We start from the raw sequence: 20,585 nt of genomic DNA on the forward strand, positions 1-20,585 counted from the left end.
AACCTGCACAACTTTTCCTTTAAAGCGTGACAACTAAAAAAATATATAATTAAGTTTAATTACAAACATGCGTTATATCTCATCTACTGTTTATTTACATTTAGAAACTTTTATTGACCCTTTGAGATCCACTATGAATATGTCTTTGAGGGGGGTTTAGGCAGCTGGCAGTAATTCTTTAGTTATGCCTTATTCTGTGAATACTGTGGATTGGGCTTAAAGGGAAACTCCAGCAAAAAAAAAAATTTCTTTCAAATCAGAGTAGTTTGACAGTTCTCATCATGGACAGAGGTGGCAGCAGAGAGCACTGTGTCAGAATGGAAAAAATACAACACTTCCTGTGCTCCACTGGGATCCTCCTGAGGTATCTTTCTACCTGATGAGGTAGAAACAAGCTCTTTATTATGTTATTTATAAGGGTAACAATATAAAAAAATGAGTGGAGCAGCTCATGGTGACATTTACATACCCTATTAAAGTAAGGTATTGGCTGTTTAATATACCTGGCTCCCACAAATGATGACGTGGGTACACCTCTGACTCTGATAAAGAAAGTAGAAGAAGTTATTTACTCTGAACATAAACTGCCCCTTTCCCCTTGTAGTAACTGAATGTATCTGTACTGTAATAAGTTACTTGATCTGCAGAACTCCTATCTACCACTATATACCAGAGATATTAGACTGCACAGTTATCCAGGTAACATAACTGGAGAGTGAAGTCATTTTGAGTTGTCTCTAGGCATTTAAACTGTTGGATAATATAGAATGTGTGATAAGTGGAAGCTCCCTTAAGCAGAAGAATTAGGTGACAGGAATACTATGGCGCCTTCATTGTAGTTTGCATGGCATAGCATAGATCAGTATATGCAATCTAACGATTGCATGTTTAACTGTAAAATAAAAGTGTAAAAGAAAGTGTGATAAAAAAAAGTTTTTAACCCTTAGGCGACCCTGGACGTACCCGTACGTCCAGGGCCGCCTACATGCGTTCAGAGCGGGGCTGCGCGGCAGTCCGATCACCGTGCCCGCTTATAAAGTAATCGGATGCAGCTGTCAAAGTTGACAAAGTTCCCTAGTGTCTAGTGTCTAGTGGGGTGGATCGCTCCTCCGGGACGTAATGGCGCAGATCCCAGCTCGGCACTCGATTGCTTCTGGCTGCAGCTGCCGGAAGCAATCAATGTGCCTATCTCATCGATCTTTGCAGCATATCTATGCAGCATAGCTAATCTGTATGAGGGATCAGAGTACTTATACTAGAAGTCCCCCAGGGGGAATGACCCTAACCCCAGGGGGGAATAACCCTAACCCCAGGGGGGAATAACCCTAACCCCAGGGGGGGAATAACCCTAACCCCAGGGGGGGTTCTAGTATAAGTGTAAAAGTAAAAAATAAAGTGTTATTACTAGTAAAAAGCCCCCTCCCCTTATAAAAGCCAGAATCACCCCCCTTTTCCCATGTTATAAATAAAAATAAATAAATAAACATGTTTGTTATCGCCGCTTGCGTAATCGCCCAAACTATTAATTTATCACATTTCTGATCTTGCACGGTAAACGGCGTAAGCGCAAAAAAAATCCCAAAGTGCAAAATTGCACATTTTTGGTCGCATCAAATCCAGGAAAATTGTAATAAAAAGTGATCAAAAAGTTGTATATGCACAATCAAGGTACCGATAGAAAGAACACATCATGGCGCAAAAAATGACACCTGACACAGCCCCATAGACCAAAGGATAAAAGCGCTATAAGCCGGGGAATGGAGCGATTTTAAGGAACATATATTTGTTAACAATGGTTTGAATTTTTTACAGGCCATCAGATAAAAGAAAAGTTTTTCCCACATGGTGAATGGTGTAAACGGGGGATATATATATATATATATATATATATATATATATATATATATATATATACAGTGGTGCCTTGGATTACGAGCATAATTCGTTCCAGGGCTGAGCTTGTAATCCAAATCCACTCTTATACCAAAGCAAATTTTCCCACAAGAAATCATAGAAACGCAGACAATTGGTTCCACACCCCCAAAAAATGATTTATTATTCTGAATAACATGTAAAACTAATGAAACAAACATTCAGAAACAGCAGAATCTGTGATACTATAAATTACTGTACAGTAATGGAGAGGATGGGAAACACAAGGAAGGACAGAGACTGCAGGGAGTATGAAGGAATAAGCAGGACAGATGTGGGCACATACCTGCAGCACTCTCTGTCCGGGGAGAGAGGGGTTACAGCTATGGGGAGATTACCTCCACAGTCCTGTCCCCTGATGTAAGCCCCAGCCTGAAGGGGATCTGCTATGATTTGGAAGGTGAGGGAGACTTCCTGGGTCAGAGTACAGTGCTGTAGACCCCGCTATGCAGACCATGCCCCTCCCCCACTCCTCCTCCCACCCAGTACAGGAAGCTCTTACACCAAAGCAATGCTTTTACACCAAGTCACAATTTTGAAAAACTATGAGCTCTTAAACCAAAACGCTCTTAAACCAAGTTACTCTTAAACCAAAGTACCACTGTATATATATATATATATATATATATACTGTGAGACACTGAAGGGGTTAATCCTGGATGGTCGCTATGTTTCACCTGTATTCAGCTATTACACCTACTAGGACTGAGGGAAGTTCATGTCTCACTATCTGAGACATGGAAAAACCAGGGATGTGTTGTGATCTCCAGCAAAGGTAGTTGCTGGGGATGTATTGATAAAATGTGTTTGGGCCTGGTTTTTAGGAATGGATGGCAGGCTTGGTAGTGGGGCTGTCCATTCCACTTCCTCCACTCCAGATATTGTTTGGCATCAGACGCCACAGGTGCTGAGGCTGGATCATCAGCAGCTCCATAAAGTGTTGCAGAGCCATGTACAGAGAGAGGCTGGGTGCAGCTGAGTGAGTGGGAAGGCTGCAGCCTCAGGAGAAGCCATATATCTGCCCAAGGTAAAACACTGGACTGTATATAATATGTTATGTTCGTGTGACTGCAGCGAGTCGTAGCGTATAGACAGGGCCGGCTTCTGTTTAGTTAGTGCTGGACAAGCAGAGTTTATTTTGTGTTATGCCTAAAGCCAAGGCTGTTTATTTGCTTTCTTGCATGGAAAAATAAACGCAGGCAAAGCCTGTACTTGGACTTATTTGTTTGAGCCTGTTGACTGCTGTTCACACTGCAATCATGCACTCTACCGAGCAAATCCTCCCACAATACATAGATATACATATACACATACACACACACACATTCCTGTAGGGGGAAAAATAAATGTTATGACTCTTATTGACCTCAGTCATGGAGGGGTTACAATATTTGAATAACTCTTCTCACATTTTTCAAATAAAACTAGATTTGCATTTCCAGGAAAATACATAGTGCTTGAAAAGAGCGCCCCTTTACCAGTGACTTCCCTTTAACTTTAATCCTGGGTGCCGTCCCTTTAAGAGCGACTTGGGTCCCATTCCTTTAAGAGCAACTTGGCTCCCGACCCTTTAAGAGCGACATGGGTCCCTTTAGGAGCGACCTGGGTCACTTTAAGAGCGACGTGGGTCCCTTCGCTCTTGAAGGGACCCAGGTCACTCTTAAAGGTACCTAGGTCGCTCTTAAAGGGACCCAGGTCTCTCTTAATGGAACCCATTTCACTCTTAAAGGGACCCAGATCACTCTGAAAGGGACCAATTTCACTCTAAAAGGGCCCCAGGTCGTTCTTAAAGGGCCCCCGTTGCACTTAAAGGGACCCAAATGGCTCTTAAAGGGACCCATTTCACGCTTAAAGGGACCTAGTTCGCTCTTAAAAGGACCCATTTTGCTCTTAAAGGGACATATTTCGCTCTTAAAGGGACCCAGGTCGCTCTTAAAGGGACATATTTCGCTCTTAAAGGGACCCAGGTCGCTCTTAAAGGGACATATTTCACTCTTAAAGGGACCCAGGTCGCTCTTAAATGGACCAATTTCACTCTTAAAGGGACCAATTTCGCTCTTAAAGGGACCAATTTTGCTCTTAACCCCTTAAGGACCGGGCCTGAAATGGCCTTTAGGACCGGAGTAAATATTATGAATATGACCAGTGTCACTTTATTCATTAATAACTTCGGGATGCTTTTACCTATCCGGCTGATTCTGAGATTGTTTTCTCGTGACATTGTACTTCACATTTCTAGTAAATTGGAGTCGATACTTATAACAAATCTTTATGAAAAAAAACAAAATAGCGTGAAAAATTGTGAAAAAAATGCATTTTTCCAACTTTAAAACTTTTCTGCTTATACAGAAAATGGTTATATCACATAAATTATATATTAAATAGCATTAGCAACATGTCTACTTTATGTTGGCGGCATTTATTAAACTATCTTTCATTTTTTAAACAATAGAAAGCGTAAAACATTAGCAGCAAATTTCCAAATTTTCGATAAAATTTTAAAATCAGATATTTTTAGGGACCTGTTCAGGTTTAAAGTGTATTTGAGGGGACTGTGTGTTAGAAAGCCCCACGATGTACCCCATTTCAGAAACTGCACCCCCCAAACTCTGCAAAAGCATATCCAGAAAGTTTTTTAACCCTTTAGGGGAGTCACAGAAATAAAAGCTAAGTGTGTAAGAAATTTGAAAATTTTTATTTTCTGTGCAGAGATTTTATTGTAATCCAATATTTTTCATAATTATGACCCTATTACCAGAGAAATGCACCCCAATAATTATTGCCCCGTTTCTGCAGTTTATAGAAATACCCCATATGTGGCCCTATTGCGCTATTTGACGCAACCACAAGCCTCAGATACAAAGGAGCGCCTAGTGAATTTCAATGGCTCCATTATATTTGGTCATTTCTCACTGTACCACTTCAGGTTGGCAGAGGCTCTGGGGTGCCAAAACATAAGAAACACCCCTAAAGGGACACCATTTAGAAAACTAAACCCCTCAAGGAATGTAACAAGGGGTGCGGTGAGCATTTGGACCCCACAGGTGCTTCACAGATTTTCCGAACAATGTGGCGTGAAAAAAGACAAAGTATTTTTTACACTAAAACCTTCAATTTTTCATTTTCACAAAGGGATAAAAGGGAAAAAAAAGACACAAAAAGTGTAGCGCAGTTTCTCCCGAGTACAGAAATACCCCACATGTGGACATAAAGTGCCAAGCGGGCGCAGGACGAGCCTCCAAAGGGAAGGAGCGTTTGGAAGCTGGATTTCACTGGAATGGATTTCAAGGGCCACATCGCATTTACAGAGCCCTCGTGCTGCCAAAACACTGGAAACCCCCCGCAAGTGACCCCATTCTGGAAACTACACCCCTCAAGGAATCTAACAAGGGGGGCAGTGAGCATATGGACCCCACTGGTGATGGGCACAAATGTGGAACAATGTGACGTGAAAGTGAAAGATTTCATTTTTTCACTTTCACGGCACAAATGTGCCCGTCATCAAGGGGTCCATTTGCTCACTACACCCCTTGTTAGATTCCTTGAGGGGTGTAGTTTCCATAATGGGGTCACTTGTGGGGGGTTTCCACTGTCTTGGCAGCACAAGGGCTCTGTAAATGCGACATGGCGTTCGTAATCCATTCTAGCCAAATCCAACCTCCAAAATCCAAATGGCGCTCCTTCCCTTCGGAGGCTTGCCCTGCGCCCACATGGCGCTTTATGTCCACATGTGGGGTATTTACGGACTCGGGGGAAAATTGCTGTACACATTTTTTTTTTTTTCTCTTTTAACCCCTTGTGAAAATGATAAATTCAAGGCTAGACCAACATTATAGTGTAAAAAATTTAATATTTCATTTTCACGCCACATTGTTCCACATTTGTGCCCGTCACCAGTGGGGTCCATATGCTCACTACACCCCCTGTTACATTCCTTGAGGGGTGTAGTTTCCATAATGGGGTCACTTGTGGGGGGTTTCAACTGTCTTGGCAACACAATGGCCTTTTAAATGCAACATGGCCCCTCGAAATCCAATCCAGCTTTAAAAAACCAAATGGCGCTCCTTCCCTTTGGAGGCTTACCCTGCACCCGCATGGCGCTTTATGTCCACATGTGGGGTATTTCCGTACTCAGGAGAAATTGCGCTACACATTTAGTGTTTTTTTTTTTTTTTTTTAACCTTTTTAGCCCCTTGTGAAAATGAAAAAATCATGACAAGATTAATGATTGAGTAACAATTTTAAAAAAATTACACTAAATGTTGGTCTAGCCTTGATTTTTTTTCCATTTCCACAAGAGGTTAAGAAAGAAAATGAACACAAAACGTGTAGGGTAGTTTCCCCTGATTATGAAAATACCCCACATGTGGGCATAATGTGCCATATTGGCACAGGGCAAGCCACCAAAGGGACAGAGCGCCATTTAGAGGCTTGAATGGAGGATGGAGGCCACGTCGCAATTACAAAGCTCCTGTGCTGCCAGGACAGTAGAAACCCCCGACAAGTGACCCCATTCTGGAAATTACACCCCATAAGGAATCTAACGAGGGGTGCAGTGAGCATATGGACCCCACTGGTGATGGGCACATGTGTAGAACATGTGCCGTGAAAATAAAAAATTTTCACGTCCCAAATGTGGCCGTCACCAGGGGGCCATATACCCGCTGCCCCCCTTGTTAGATTCCTTATGGAGTGTAGTTTCCAGAATGGGGTCACTTGTGGGGGGTTTCTACTGTCCTGGCCGCACAGAGGATTTGTAATTGCATCATGGCATCCTCTAATGGGAATGGCGGCCATACCTGCTTAGCTGGGGAAAAGGGACAATTCTAATTTATTTGGGGGTATTAGGCCAATTATTAGCTTATAAGGTTGGAAATGACAGGTGTCCATCAAACTCAACCTGTGTTGATCCAGAGGAAGACAAAAAACCCTCGTGAGGCAGACGACAGTAGCCTCATCACTGGGAAAAATTCCTTCCTGACTCCATAATGGCGATCAGAATAATCCCCAGATCAGCGTGACCGCTGAAATAGGAATAAGGGACAGAATTTAGATAATGTAGAACCCCAATGACGTGTGGTACGCCTTGAAGCGATCCAGTATGCAGAGGCCAGGGTGATCAGCACAGGTGTCACACTGGAAAATGGTGTCCTTCCTGATCCCCCTATTACCCCACACTCTGCACTTCTTCTGGGGTCTCCCTTTCTCCAGTGTGGGGGACGTCACCTGGAAAATGTTGTCCTGGTGCGATACGGGGTCCTTCATATCCAGAAGCGCTGGGTCCGCTCCATGGCTGCTAAATATTAGGGCTCTGTTACGGCTTCTGATATGTTCGGATCATGCCGCAAGCTACAGTAGCTCGGGCAGCGAGGGAGCGGAAGAGGGGGTGCTGGTATAAAAGCTATCCCCGTATAGGTGGTGGTAACCTTTATCCAGCAGTGGGAAGATCAGTTCCCGGACGATCTTCCCACTTGTTCCGAGGATGGGGGGGGGGGAGGGGGCATCTGGGGGCTGCATTCGGGTGTCCCTTCCTTCATACACTCTAAGGGTACGTGCACACTGCGGAATCGCGACAGATAACCCTTCGCGCATTCCGCAGTTGGCACCCACCGGCGGACTGATGCGGGCGCGCGTCTCCGTCCGTGTCATAGACTCCATTCTATGCACGGGCGGATTCCGCTCTCTGTCCAACGTGTTCATTCTTTGGACGGACGATGGAATCCGCCTGTGCATAACATGGAGTCTATGACACGGGTGGAGACGCGCGCCTGCATCAGTCTGCCGGTGGGTGCCAGCTGCGGAATGCACAAAGGTTTATCATCGCCATTGCGCAGTGTGCACCTACCCTAAATCTGTAAGAGTACCCTGAGGTACGCTCACAGAGTTAGTAGAATTTTACGCCATACCGTGATCTCTTATTGGGACGGTACTGGCGGAAAAGACGTGTCTGGGAGGCAGCATACACTACGCTATCCCCCAGACACGTCACTGGAGGATGAGGATGAATGGAGGAACGAAGGATCCCCCCCATTCATCCTCACTGGCTGTTTCGGTGTCGGAGGCAATAATATTGTATCCCTCTGACGCCGAAAACACCCTGGGGGTCATCTTTATATGGGGACTAGTATATGGGGTATGTAGTGGTGTAGTGTCAAACTTTATTCAATGTAGTGTAGTGTGGTGTAATGTAGTGTTTTTTACAGTAAGTATAAAAAAAAAAAAAACCTACGCCAAAAATGGTGTTGCTGATAAATGCCGCACTTATGTGCGGCACTTATCAGCAGACCGTGGCAGTAGGATAGAGAAAAAAAACACCCTACGCCAAAAAGGAGGAGTTGCTGATTAGCAGCGCACTTTCGTGTGATGCTGATCAACACTCAGCGGCGATAGGGTGCGGAAAATAGAAAAAAAAAATTGAAAAAAAAAAAAAAACTTTATTACATACTGAACATCCCTGTAGCTGCTGGTAAGTGTATTACACATATCAGCCGCTAGAGGGCAGCAGAGCGGAAAATCCCGAAAACCCGATGCTGGAGCCGAAAATAGCCGAACGTGACGTCACGGAAGAAGCCGAAAACCCGAACGAGACCACGAGGACGCCGGAAGACGCCGATCAGGACCCCGGGACAGGTGAGTAATGTACGAATACCTGCTCTGGACCCCTCAGCTACCTAGCTGAGGGGTCCGGAGCAGGTATTTATAACTTTTGGGGACTTTGATCGCCGTGAACGGCCGGTAGCAGCCGGCCGTTCACGGCGATCGGGCCGGTGGCACCTGGCCACCATTACTTTTTACAGTAATGGCGGTCTGTGCCATCCTCGGAGAGCACCGTCCGCCATTTTTTCCGGGTCATCGGGTCACCGATGACCCGGAAAGGTTCCGATCGCCGCTATTGGCTGATCTGAACTGATAAGCCAATAGCGGCGATCGTCGGCATGGGGGGGTTAACAACCCCCCATGCCGACAGGGAGAGATGGCCTGCAGTGTATTTCTGCAGGCCATCTCTCCCGATCGCATGCAGCCGGTCCGCGGCGCCCTCTTAAAGGACCCGCGTACCGGTACGTCATGGGTCCTTAAGAGGTTAAAGGGAACCAGGTCGCTCTTAAAAGGACCCATTTTGCTCTTAAAGGGACATATTTCGCTCTTAAAGGGAAATATTTTGCTCTTAAATGGACCAATTTCACTCTTAAAGGACCCAGGTCGCTCTTAAAGGGACCTTGGTCTCTCTTGAAGGGACATATTTCGCTCTTAAAAGGACCCAGGTCACTCTTAAAAAGGACCCGGGCCGCTCTTAAAGGGACCTTGGTCGCTCTTGAAGGGACATATTTCGCTCTTAAAAGGACCCAGGTCGCTCTTAAACGGGACCCGGGCCGCTCTGGAAGGGACCCAGGTCGCTCTAGCGACATGGGTCCCATACCTTTTGGAGTGTCCCGTCCGTTTAAGAGCAACTTGGGTCCCGTCCCTTTAAGAGCGACTTGGATCCCTTAAGAGCTACATGGGACCCTTTAAGAGCGACATGGCTCCCGTCCCTTTAAGAGCGACTTGCGTTCCTTTAAGGGTGACCTGGGTCTCTTTAAGAGCGATCTGAGTACTTATAATTATAAAGATCATTGCTCGGTTACCATGACAATCTTACTCATGTCGGGGAGACAAAATCGTTAAGGACCTTCCATATATTACATCTTCTATTGGCCAATAGTGGACATGTGACTGTGGATGGTGTGATACATTGCATGACGAGACCTTAGAGTTCCTATTGGCTGCTATGTTTCAGCTATTTGCATATGTGCTGTGATTGGCTGTTAGAGTGTGGCCATTATTTGCAAAGGGCCATTATTTTCTATGGGAAATTTGGGGTCGTTTAACATAAATTTCTTAAAAACGACAAATCCAATCGAAACGAAAAATAGCACACCACACACCGCCGAGGGCTTCGAAACGCAGTTTGAACGGAGTGTGTGCACAAAGCGGTTCGGGCTGTATTACGCGCAGAAAAATGGCTGGAAGAAGAAACGGAAGAAGAAGAATACGGATTACAATATAGTGCTTTTCAAACACTATAATTAAAACTCCAAAAAAACATATAAGTACTTTGAGATGGCTCAAAGTAAGAAGTGCAGTTTTCCAGCAGGCACAGTATGCCATTTCAGTGTCACGTTTGTTGCGTCCTGCTTGTGTTCCCAAAAAAGTGAACCCCATAAATTGAGGCCTCTTTTAGAAAATGTATCAGGGACCTGTTTATAGAAAGGCTGCTTTCTATGGTGTATGCTTGGACAAAATTTGCACTAAAATTATCAATCTTCCGCCACCTATTCTTTGGCCTTGCAAGGCATTATCTCAAAACTACAACTGATGGTTGGGGGTCTGACTGCTGGAACTAGACCCATCGCAGAGTTTATGCGTGGATGTGGACTGCAGCACCACACAAACCTATAATACACTGCTCAGCTATCTTGAGAAGCCCCATAGCATGCAAATACAGATGCAGTCCAGTATGTACGTCACAGCTACATTCCCAAAGGTAAGTGTTCGGACCTCAACCAATCACTTATCATCTTTTCACTTGATATGTCAGATTGTAATATTATGAAAACAAACCCTTAAAAAAATAAAATTAAATTAAATAAACATAAATAAATCTTTGTACTTTGCAGTTTATGGCTATATACTATTGTGTAAGGGCTTGTGTTTTTTTTTTTTTTTCGGAATAAGCTGTAATTATTATCGGTACCATATTGGGGGGACATGACTTACTAAACAGACTTTATTACATTTTGTCGTGTGAGTACTTATTTTTTAAGTGTGACCAGCTGCAGTTTTTATTGGTACTATAGTATTTGTACTTTTATCAGTTTTTGTTTCACCTTTTTGGGGGCAGGTTGACAAAAAATAGCAGTTTTTTTTTTTTGTTTTTTTTTTTTACGGCATTTACCATTCGGGATTAATCAAGAACTAGTTTCATGTAGAGAACAATACAAATGTGGGCAATAATTTATGTTTTTTTAAGTTTTGGGTGATACTCAAGGGCTTGATTGGAAAAGTCATTTTATCATTTTTTGCACACTTTTACGTACAGGTAAGTAGGTACAGGGGTGGAGGTGCAGTGCATGTAGCCATGTTTCCCTTTCCCTCCTCCTCACACTTCATGACACAATTAGGGAGGGGCTGCTGGGAGGAGGGCAGGGGTAATGTTACTACATGCGCTCCATCTCCACGCCAACCTGTCAGGTGGTGAACAACAGTCTTCTAATAGGAGGCTTACACTGTATGAACGTTTTTTCAGATGCAGATATGGAGGAATATTAGTGGCACAGTAGCCATATGCTTTACTCAATAGTTGCAAAGTAGGGAGTGTTCCTAGGCCTTAGGGTATATGCACACGGAGTAATTCTGGAGGAAAACTCCGTACCAAATACGCTGGTTGTCCCCACGGGCTCCGGCTTCACTCTCTGAATGAACTAAGAGAGGAACCCAACAGTTTCCTATGGGTTCTGGGACACTACACGATCATGCCAGGTGAGTTCCGTGCTCATGCCCTATCTTGATTTAATAGGGCTCATAAACAATGTGCTCCAGGTTGTGTCTATGCTCCAGCCCGTGTCAGCAAAGTATTTCATTGCTACACTACCATCATCAATCCAAGCGTGCACTGAGGGCTACAACCTGGGAATTCTCTGCAGTGAAGTCTAGATCCCTGTGTAGTGGTTAAAAGGTAAAAGGTTTAGAGGATCCTTTAGCCAGGGCAAATCGTACTGCTTTCTAGGAGTTTCATCTGTTGAGTGGTATAGAATGTGCGATAAGTAGATGTTCCAGCATAACGTCTCCCATAATCAGAAGGAGATCGGAGTGTTTTGGTGTCTTCACTATAGTTCCCATCTACTGATATTTATTTAAGGTTCTGTATGTTACAGTTTTGGAAGTCAGTACTGACAAACTACAGTAGAGTTTTATGGAAGGACATATGGCTCCTGTAGCGGGGGACTGTATCTAAACTGCCCCTTCTACAGCCCCCACCTCCATTTTTATTCAGCTAAATTCTATAATGGGCCTCCCCTATTTCTGGATGTGGTCCCTCTCTTCTATACTAATGTATACCAATTTGTAATGCCTACAGAACTATAAGGGTAATTATGGAAGGTGGGTCTGCTTCCCCAAAAGATGGTGGCCCTGTAGAACCATATGCTGTGGATATGCCATGCCCACAGTGTCTTATAGATCAGAAAACTTATCTAGTACAGTAGGTGGGTATCAAAGCTTTCTACTGACTCTCAGCAAAACAAATTTAGAATAAACACATGAATAATCTGTATTAATATTTATTATGCTGCATTTACACGGAACAATTTGTTCGAATTTTCGCAATAATGATCGTATTTGACTGATAATCGTTCCGTGTGAACACAGAAAACGATCAAGCGGCGAGCGAGAAATCGTTCATTGTGATCTTTCAACATGTTCTCAAATCGACGTTTGTCGTTTGCTAAAAATTCGCAGATCGCTTCGTGTAAAAAGTCTTTCAAAGATTCACCCTAGGTGAAAGATGGGCTTAAGCGATCTTAAAAACGATCCCAATGACACAAATTTTCTAACTATTTATTCGTCTAAATGCTGATGCTGACCAAATTGTTGTTTCAAAATCAGTAAACAATCGATTGGGCAAATTATCGCTCCCTGTAAACGCAGCATTAGACACCGCCATTGTCCATTAATCCTGAATATAGGAGCTACTTACAAAATCCCTTACAAAATCCCTATCTGTTTCATCATTCTATTTAGCATCACGATACCCTGAGGATTTTCATACAAAACTGCTCATCCGTAAAGTTGTCTTAGTCATTAATGATCTCATTAGTTTCCAGTCAGCGTCTTCTGTGTCCACTGGGTGGAGGTCCCTGATGGCACCGGCTGCTCATCCATGCTATTTTATTCAGAAGAATTCCACATTAGTAACATGGCTCTATAAAAGACCCCGTCCTAGGTAATGATAGTCGATCCTGTCAGTATAGATGTTACTTACATGGCAGTGTAAATATACAAGAACCTGAACAAAATCTTCAACAATGGTGAATGAGTCCATGGCTTTCAACATCCAAGACTTTGTTCTTTTAGGACTCAAGGAGATGGAGCAGCTGAGATATCTCTACTCTGTGGTCGCCCTTGTAATATATCTCAGCACAATATCCTTATCTACATTAATTGTGTATGTTGTACGGACAGATCAATCCCTCCAAGAACCTATGTACATCTTTATATGTAACCTGGTGGGGAACGCCATGGTTGGCAGTTCTGCATTCCTCCCCAAGTTGGCCATAGACTTGCTCTCCGGATGTACCACCATTTCTCTGTCGGGATGTCTGACCCAAGCATACTTCATACAGAGCTTTGCTTCTGTAGAAATACTAACTTTCACCATCATGGCGTATGATAGATACCTGGCTGTTGGTTTCCCATTGAGATACCACTCTCTGATGACCAATAAGAAGGCTCTACAGTCCTTGACTATCATCTGGGTTGTAATTGTTATGACCATGTTGGTAGTTGTCATGTTGGTGATCAGGTTAACACTATGTGCTAATAGCATTAATAATGTGTACTGTGAAACAATGTCTCTCTTCCGGTTGGCTTGTACCAGTACAGCAATCAATGACATTTATGGGACAACTTGGACGTTACTAATGATCATAGGCTCCTTATTTATTGTGATCTACTGCTACATACGGACATTTCTTGTCTGCCTGAAGATCTCTATTGAAGCCTCCCAGAAAGCCATCCATACACTGGTGACCCACATAGTGACTTACTTTACTTTCATGGCAGCTTCTTTATTTGTGAGTTTCAGGCATCGGTTAAATATTGGTTCCCTATCTACTGTGACACACGTTATAATCTCAGTAGGTGGTCTGTTGGTCTCTATCACTTTAAATCCCCTTATATATGGGATAAGGACAGAAGCTTTAAGGAAGAAGATGATTCAGACTTTAAAGGAACTAATTTATGTGCAGATGTTGGCTAAATCCAAGTAATTCTTGCTTTTTGTTATTTGTGATCAAATTTAATATTTAAATAAGGAAACCAGCAATGTTCCAAAGCCTTACCATTCTCTACAAAAGTTATTGTTAGTTTTAATGTTGTAATTAGAGATTCAAATGCCGATGGCTCGGGTTTTTATGAACCTGAATCGGCTTTCCCATCTCAAGGTGTAATATTCTGATGCTTTGAACTGGAGCAGCTCTATAGATCGTATTGATTTAACGCAGACCTGTCACAGGATTTTAGGTGGTTAAAGCAAATTGTTGTATAGGGCTTCTCAGTCTGATTTCATTTACACATTGCTTGAATACAATGAGCCCTCCAGGGCTTAGAAAGTTGTATTTTTACTAGTATGGAAATTAGCCCTGAAAGTCCAGGAAGTGTTCCCTATGGACAAAAAAGCCCAGCTATGTAAATCCTAGTATTAACTTGCAATGCTCTGTGTTCTCTTCTATCCACCTCCAGCTGCTTGATCGACATCTAGTGGATGACAATTAAGAAGCTGGAGGTGGGTAGAAGTACTGTGATTTACATACCTGGGCTTTTGTGTCCAGGGGTACACAACCTACACTTTTGGAGTAATAATAAATTCCATAAAAAAAGACATATCTTGACACTGGAGGGCTCAATCTGTAAAAGCAATGTATACATGAAGAAATCAGATTGCAAAGCCAAATACAACCATACTCTTAAGTTTAACCACCTAAATACCCCTAAAAGGTCCACTTTAAATCCTTCTTTTTTGATAAAGCAGCTCTCATAGGTCTCTCATAGACCATTTTAACTTAAACACTGCCGTTCAAACTCTTACTAAGCCCCTTGCAAGTCCAACCTTACCCCATCTCGACATACAGGAAATGGAGGTGTTCTCTATGGTGACGTGGCTCGGGGTTGCTAGGTGGTAACAGCAGTGGGCTAATTGGTGTTTTACTTGGGCACTTTTCATGGTGGGCAGGAGTGGCGTTACCCACCTCCGGACACACTGGTGCCATGCTTTGTGAAGGTAGCACAAATGTGTGGGTGCATCGGATAGGAAGAAACCAGTCCAGCACTTAACCAAACTTTAGCTTTACTTAGAATCTTCAGAGCAATACAGTTATGACTTTTGAAAGGTGAAAAGTGCAACAAAAATAATCACAAAAACACAATGGGGGATATTTATCAAACTGGTGTAAAGTGAAACTGGCTCAGTTGCCCCTAGCAACCAATCAGATTCCACCTTTCAATCCTCACAGACTCTTTAAAAAATGAGAGGTGAAATCTGGTTGCTAGGGACAACTTAGACAATTCTAATTTACACCAGCTTAATAAATCTCCCCCAATGTCCTTTCCCTGGAGGGATGACACAAAATGCGCTTGAAGTGTAAATAGTAGGTTAAGTAGTATAGCTGAGTTAAGTTGGTAAGGAAGAATAGCTAAGTTGAGTAGGTTAATGGTCTGTCCTGGGGACCTTGCCTAGGTAGTGCAGTACTCTACTGTTTTGTAGTGACTGTGTATAAGAAGAAGAATCTTGTACTCGCGCTTAAGCATAAAAAGAGAAGCTAAAGACTGCCTTTTGCCAAGCAAGTGTAGTGAATATCAGGTATAGTAGTACAAGCCCCAGGTTTGAACAACTGGGCGAAGCCAACCTCTCAGGATTACCCAAGTAGGCCGAGCAAGATTCAATGGAGTACTTCAGCTTATGTGTTTTGCCCCACTGCAGAATAATCCTGATTTAAGATTGTCTTGACTAGGTTTGATCCCTTGCCTAGGCAAGGTTAAAACCAGGTGCCAAATTTCCCACCTTTATTTTTAGCACCACATAGTAGTTTTCTCACAAACTGTAACAAAACTTTTGTCTTTCTCAAACTCCAACTAACTACTGAGTAGAAGCCCTTCCCACCAGGAAATAAGCAACCTAAATAGGGGTGACCAGGAATAACCTCCCATCGGTGGGGAAAGTGCTGGAAGGAGTGAGCTGTAAGAGTGTGATAGGCTGAAGAGTGTGAGACAGTGACTCCCTGGCCTCATCAACTGAATATGGGACCAATATAAGGGCAGCAAAATAAAAAAAAAATGTAAGACTGGAGTATCTCTTTAAGTCAGTAAAAGTAAATTCAACTCATAGTGACCAGGCTTTATTTTTCTGCTTTTTAGAGTGATCTTGAAGTATAATCCCTACTCCAAAAATAAGCCCTAGTTTCAGTCAGCTGACCAAATCCCTGACACTGGGTGCCAGTACCAATCAGTACCAGACTTATTATGCTCTACCCCCATCTGCTCAACACAAGCTGCAGGGGAGGCAGTAGTGGTAAGAACATGCACAGTAAGGCATGATGAATAGGGGGGGACAAATGGTATGTTGGCTAACCACAGAGGGTAGAGGGAGATATAAATGCAGTGTCCCAAAGCGTGTGTGCCACTGCTGTCTATAGCAGGTGTAGGTCGATATTGCTGTTTGTGTATATACTCTGGGATGAAGGCCACAGTTTGCACTCCCACCACTAGGTGTCACTCTATTGTTTACTCTTTCTAGCACAACTGAAAGAAAAATCAAGAAATGTTTAACGTGGTAAATATATACTAAATGTATATAGTACACGGCGCTGTATCAATTTGGCTCTTAGTATGCTGCTATATTGATGCAGAGCGGGGATCCCGTAGTTCCCCGTATTGGTAATAGCAAAGTAAAGAATAATTGCATCAAGCGCTACTAAAAAGAACTCATAAATTACGAAAATTCTTCTGTAAAAATGTTTTTCTTAATGGTGAAGTGTTTCAGTCCTCCAGATTCGGGTTCCAGATCCCTGAGGAAGGCGTTAGGAACGCTGAAACGCGTTGGGGAACTTTGGTCCTTACTACACCCTGTAACACACTCTGTGACGTCACACTGAAATTGTAGCGGAACACCGCTAGCTGGTTGAAAGTCGCACTACCGGCCGGGGCGCACTCCCAGCGTGGATTACAACTACTTGTTGGAACCTGAATCTGGAGGACTGAAACACTTTACCATTAAGAAAAACATTTTTACAGAAGAATTTTCGTGAGTAATTTATAGTAGCGCTTGATGCAATTATTCTTTACTAAGAAATGTTTAACAATGAACATGTCTAATGTCATGTATTTTACTGTCTATGCCACTGTTGTTCAACTGACTGAGAGCCAGCCCCTAATCTAGGTGCCTCATACCAATCCCTCCTCCATTCCTGTGGCCTATTACAGATCAGATTCAGTATCTCCTGATGTGTTCCTGCCCAGTTAGATAGCTCTCTGATGGTATATAACGGGAGGTAGAGCTAGTTGGGACAGGTCTTATACAGTATTATTCCAGAGGGAGAGTGCACAAGATAGAATTTGTGCTGAAGTGCCTTATCCTGCCTAAAGTGAGACTATTGTAGACTGGGAAAACGGGAATCCTCTTAATGCTGGGTGGGTGGGGGGCTATCCTGTTCTTTTCCTCATAACTAGACAGGAGTGTTTGTCAGCAGTTAGGAAGGTGCAATTAAAGCCAAAAACTCTGCAATGCACTATTCCCCCCCCCCCAAGAGCTGGCTTTACCCACTAGGTGGGACCTGTGTTCCTGGATCTGTATCACTTGGTGACCATGTGGAAGGCCATACCTATGTACATTTTCATATGTGGCCTGATGGGAAGCCTTATGATTGGTAGCTCAGCCTTCCTCCCTAAACTGGCCATAGACTTGGTTACTGGATGTACCACCATCTCTCTGGTTGTCTGGCCAAAGCATACTGTCTTCAGAGTAGTGCTTCTGTAGAGATACTAACTTTTACCATCATGGCCTATGACAGATACCTGGCTGTTGGTTTTCCATTGAGATACCACTCTCTGATGAACGGTAAAAAGGCTCTACATTCCTTGGCTATTATCTGGTTGGTAGCCATAATAAGCAGGTTGGCAGGAGTCATGTTGGTGGTCAGGTTAACATTATGTGGTAATGGCATCAATAATGTGTTCTCTGAAGTATTGTCAATTAACCGGTTGGCTTGTGCCAGTTCAGCCGTCAATGACATTTATGGGACAACTATGATTTTACTGATGGTCATAGGCTCCTTAATGATTGTGGTCTACTGCTACTTACAGACATTTCTTGTCTGCCTGAAGATCTCTATAGAAGCTTCTGGAAAAGCCATCCATACATTGGTGATCCACATAATCACATTCTCTACTTTTATGGCAAGTTCTTTATTTATAAATTTCAGGTATAGGCTGAATGGTGGATCTCTATCTACTACCACCCACATTATAATCTCACCAGCCGGTCTATCGGTCTCCATTAGAGATGAGCAAACCTCGAGCACGCTCGAGTCGATCGGAACCCAAACTTTCGGCATTTGATTAGCGGTGGCTGCTGAAGTTGGATAAAGCCCTAAGGCTATGTGGAAATCATGGATATAGTCATTGGCTGTATCCATGTTTTCCAGACAACCTTAGAGCTTTATCCAAGTTCAGCAGCCCCAGCTAATCAAATACTGAACGTTCGGGTTCGGATCGACTTGAAGAGACTTGAAGAAAACCGACAACATGCCAAAGCTTAACTTACCATTTGCTACAATATTCTTTTTTTGTAAAAATGTTGTAATGTTTCAATGCTTTGAACTGACGCACTTCCGAGGATCGTATTGATATAAAGTGGACTTGTTACAGGGTTTTAGGTGGTTAAAATGAGTGCATGGTTGTATAGGACTTCTCAGCCTGATTTCACATATCTGTAGCCAAAAAATATTCCAACGTTTAGCAAGGAAATATACACCAAAATTCAGTTAAGCCGTATTCCCTCAATCAGTCACTATTACTGTCTCACATCTGAATGGGGAAATAGGTATTGTGTAGAAAAAACAACATAATTGGGGTTCTAGTTACCAAGCGACAAACCGACACAAAAACAACTGAACCTCGAACTGATATCAATATGAACAAATCTTTATTATTTAAATTATTTAAAAACACACATGTAACCACAAGGAGCAGGAATGAAGCAATGAATCACTTCTGGAAAAGAGGTTAAAAGAAACAACGACAACGAGCATACAAGCAGGGGGTAATAGTGGTGGATCACAAAAGGTGTAATACAAATGAAAGTAATGCCCTATCTACTAGATCTAAGAAACATACACCTATGTGTTTTAAATCACAAAAATAGTAAATGTAGACAGTGATAGAGGTATATTACCAGAAGTACAAGTGAGGTAAAGAGTCCACCAGCAGCCCCCACCCCGACGTACGTTTCGGCTATGCCTTCTTCTTTGAACATTTACTATTTTTGTGATTTAAAACACATAAGTGTATGTTTCTTAGATCTAGTAGATAGGGGCATTACTTTCATTTGTATTACACCTTTTGTGATCCACCACCATTACCCCCTGCTTGTATGTTCGTTGTCGTTGTTTCTTTTAACCTCTTTTCCAGAAGTGATTCATTGCTTCATTCCTGCTCCTTGTGGTTACATGTGTGTTTTTAAATAATTTAAATAATAAAGATTTGTTCATATTGATATCATTACGAGGTTCAGTTGTTTTTGTGTCGGTTTAGCAAGGAAAATAGGAGCAGCTTTATTGTTTTTTTCTAATTACGCCAGCACCGTGCACACTGTGCGTCATGACCCCCAACTGATCGCCAATGCGTTTCACCTGTCACACAGTCTAAAGGCCCTATTACACGGAACGATTATTGGCCGTAATAGTCCTGTGTAATAGAAGGCAACGATCAGCCGACATCAACGATATCGGCTGATCGTTGCTGTCGTTTGTCTTTCAAAATGTTGAAAGACAAACGACTCATACAGCAACGATCTACTGCCGTCGCCTCGCGGAGCAGGAGCGGCAGCAGCAGACCGCCACTATCCTCTATGGGCTGCCCGGACGATCTAGCGATCACCCGGGCAGCCCCCAGCGGTTCATCACTATGTGACTGCAAAACAATGTAGTTCTTACTATGTAAGCAATAAGTCTTAGGCTATGTTCACACTTTGTAAGAGACTGGCCATTCCGTGACCCAGCCGGGTCACGGAACGGCCGGTCTCTGCCAGGATCATCCCGGCTGCAGGGTTCTGATGTGGGCACATCAGCGCGCGCCCGCATCAGAACCTCCCATAGCACACAATGAAGCGACCGGCCAGAGCCGCTCGCTTCATTGTGTGAACTGACATGGGTTTCTATGACAGGAATTCACTGAATTGCGGCCGCAGAAAACTGACATTTCAGTTATTTGCGGCGCCACACGGGATCCCGGCCGGAGCGTATACGATGTGTATACGCTCTGGCCGGGATTCCATAGAATGTAGGCAATGTTCCACAGTACATAAAGTATGGCCGTTGTTGCTGATGGCAACGACCGTACTTTTACGTAGTGTGAACATAGCCTTAGGCAGTAAATTGTCAGACAGCATATGATTATACACATGGACTATGAAATTGTACAATAACATCTCTTTTTTTATATTCATACCATGTTGAAAATATGCATTTAAAGGTAACCTAAAGAATAGCTTCTCTATTTTTTAACAAACGATGAACATCACCCCTCCTGTTTGTCCTTTCAATAGAGAAGACACGAAACAATGCTGTGGAGCCTCTGTGAGCTACCAAATGTCTGGATGTTACGGATAGATTGCTGTTTGTGGGATG

At 43.1% G+C, this 20,585-nt stretch overlaps 1 protein-coding gene across 1 annotated transcript; it reads left to right on the top strand.

The window, feature by feature from the left end:
* The first annotated feature begins 12,992 nt into the window (after nucleotides 1-12,992).
* LOC138794066 (olfactory receptor 1496-like) lies at nucleotides 12,993-13,955 on the top strand. Its single transcript, XM_069972831.1, has one exon. The coding sequence runs from the start codon at nucleotides 12,993-12,995 to the stop codon at nucleotides 13,953-13,955; it is 963 nt and encodes a 320-aa protein (XP_069828932.1).
* Nucleotides 13,956-20,585: the final 6,630 nt, after the last annotated feature.

Source organism: Dendropsophus ebraccatus, chromosome 5 (genome assembly GCF_027789765.1).
Source record: "Dendropsophus ebraccatus isolate aDenEbr1 chromosome 5, aDenEbr1.pat, whole genome shotgun sequence".
Classification (NCBI taxonomy): Eukaryota; Metazoa; Chordata; class Amphibia; order Anura; family Hylidae; genus Dendropsophus; species Dendropsophus ebraccatus.

Bases quoted from the DNA above. Each gene is read 5' to 3' on its own strand.
- LOC138794066 (XM_069972831.1), top strand. From the start codon at position 12,993: ATGGTGAATGAGTCCATGGCTTTCAACATCCAAGACTTTGTTCTTTTA.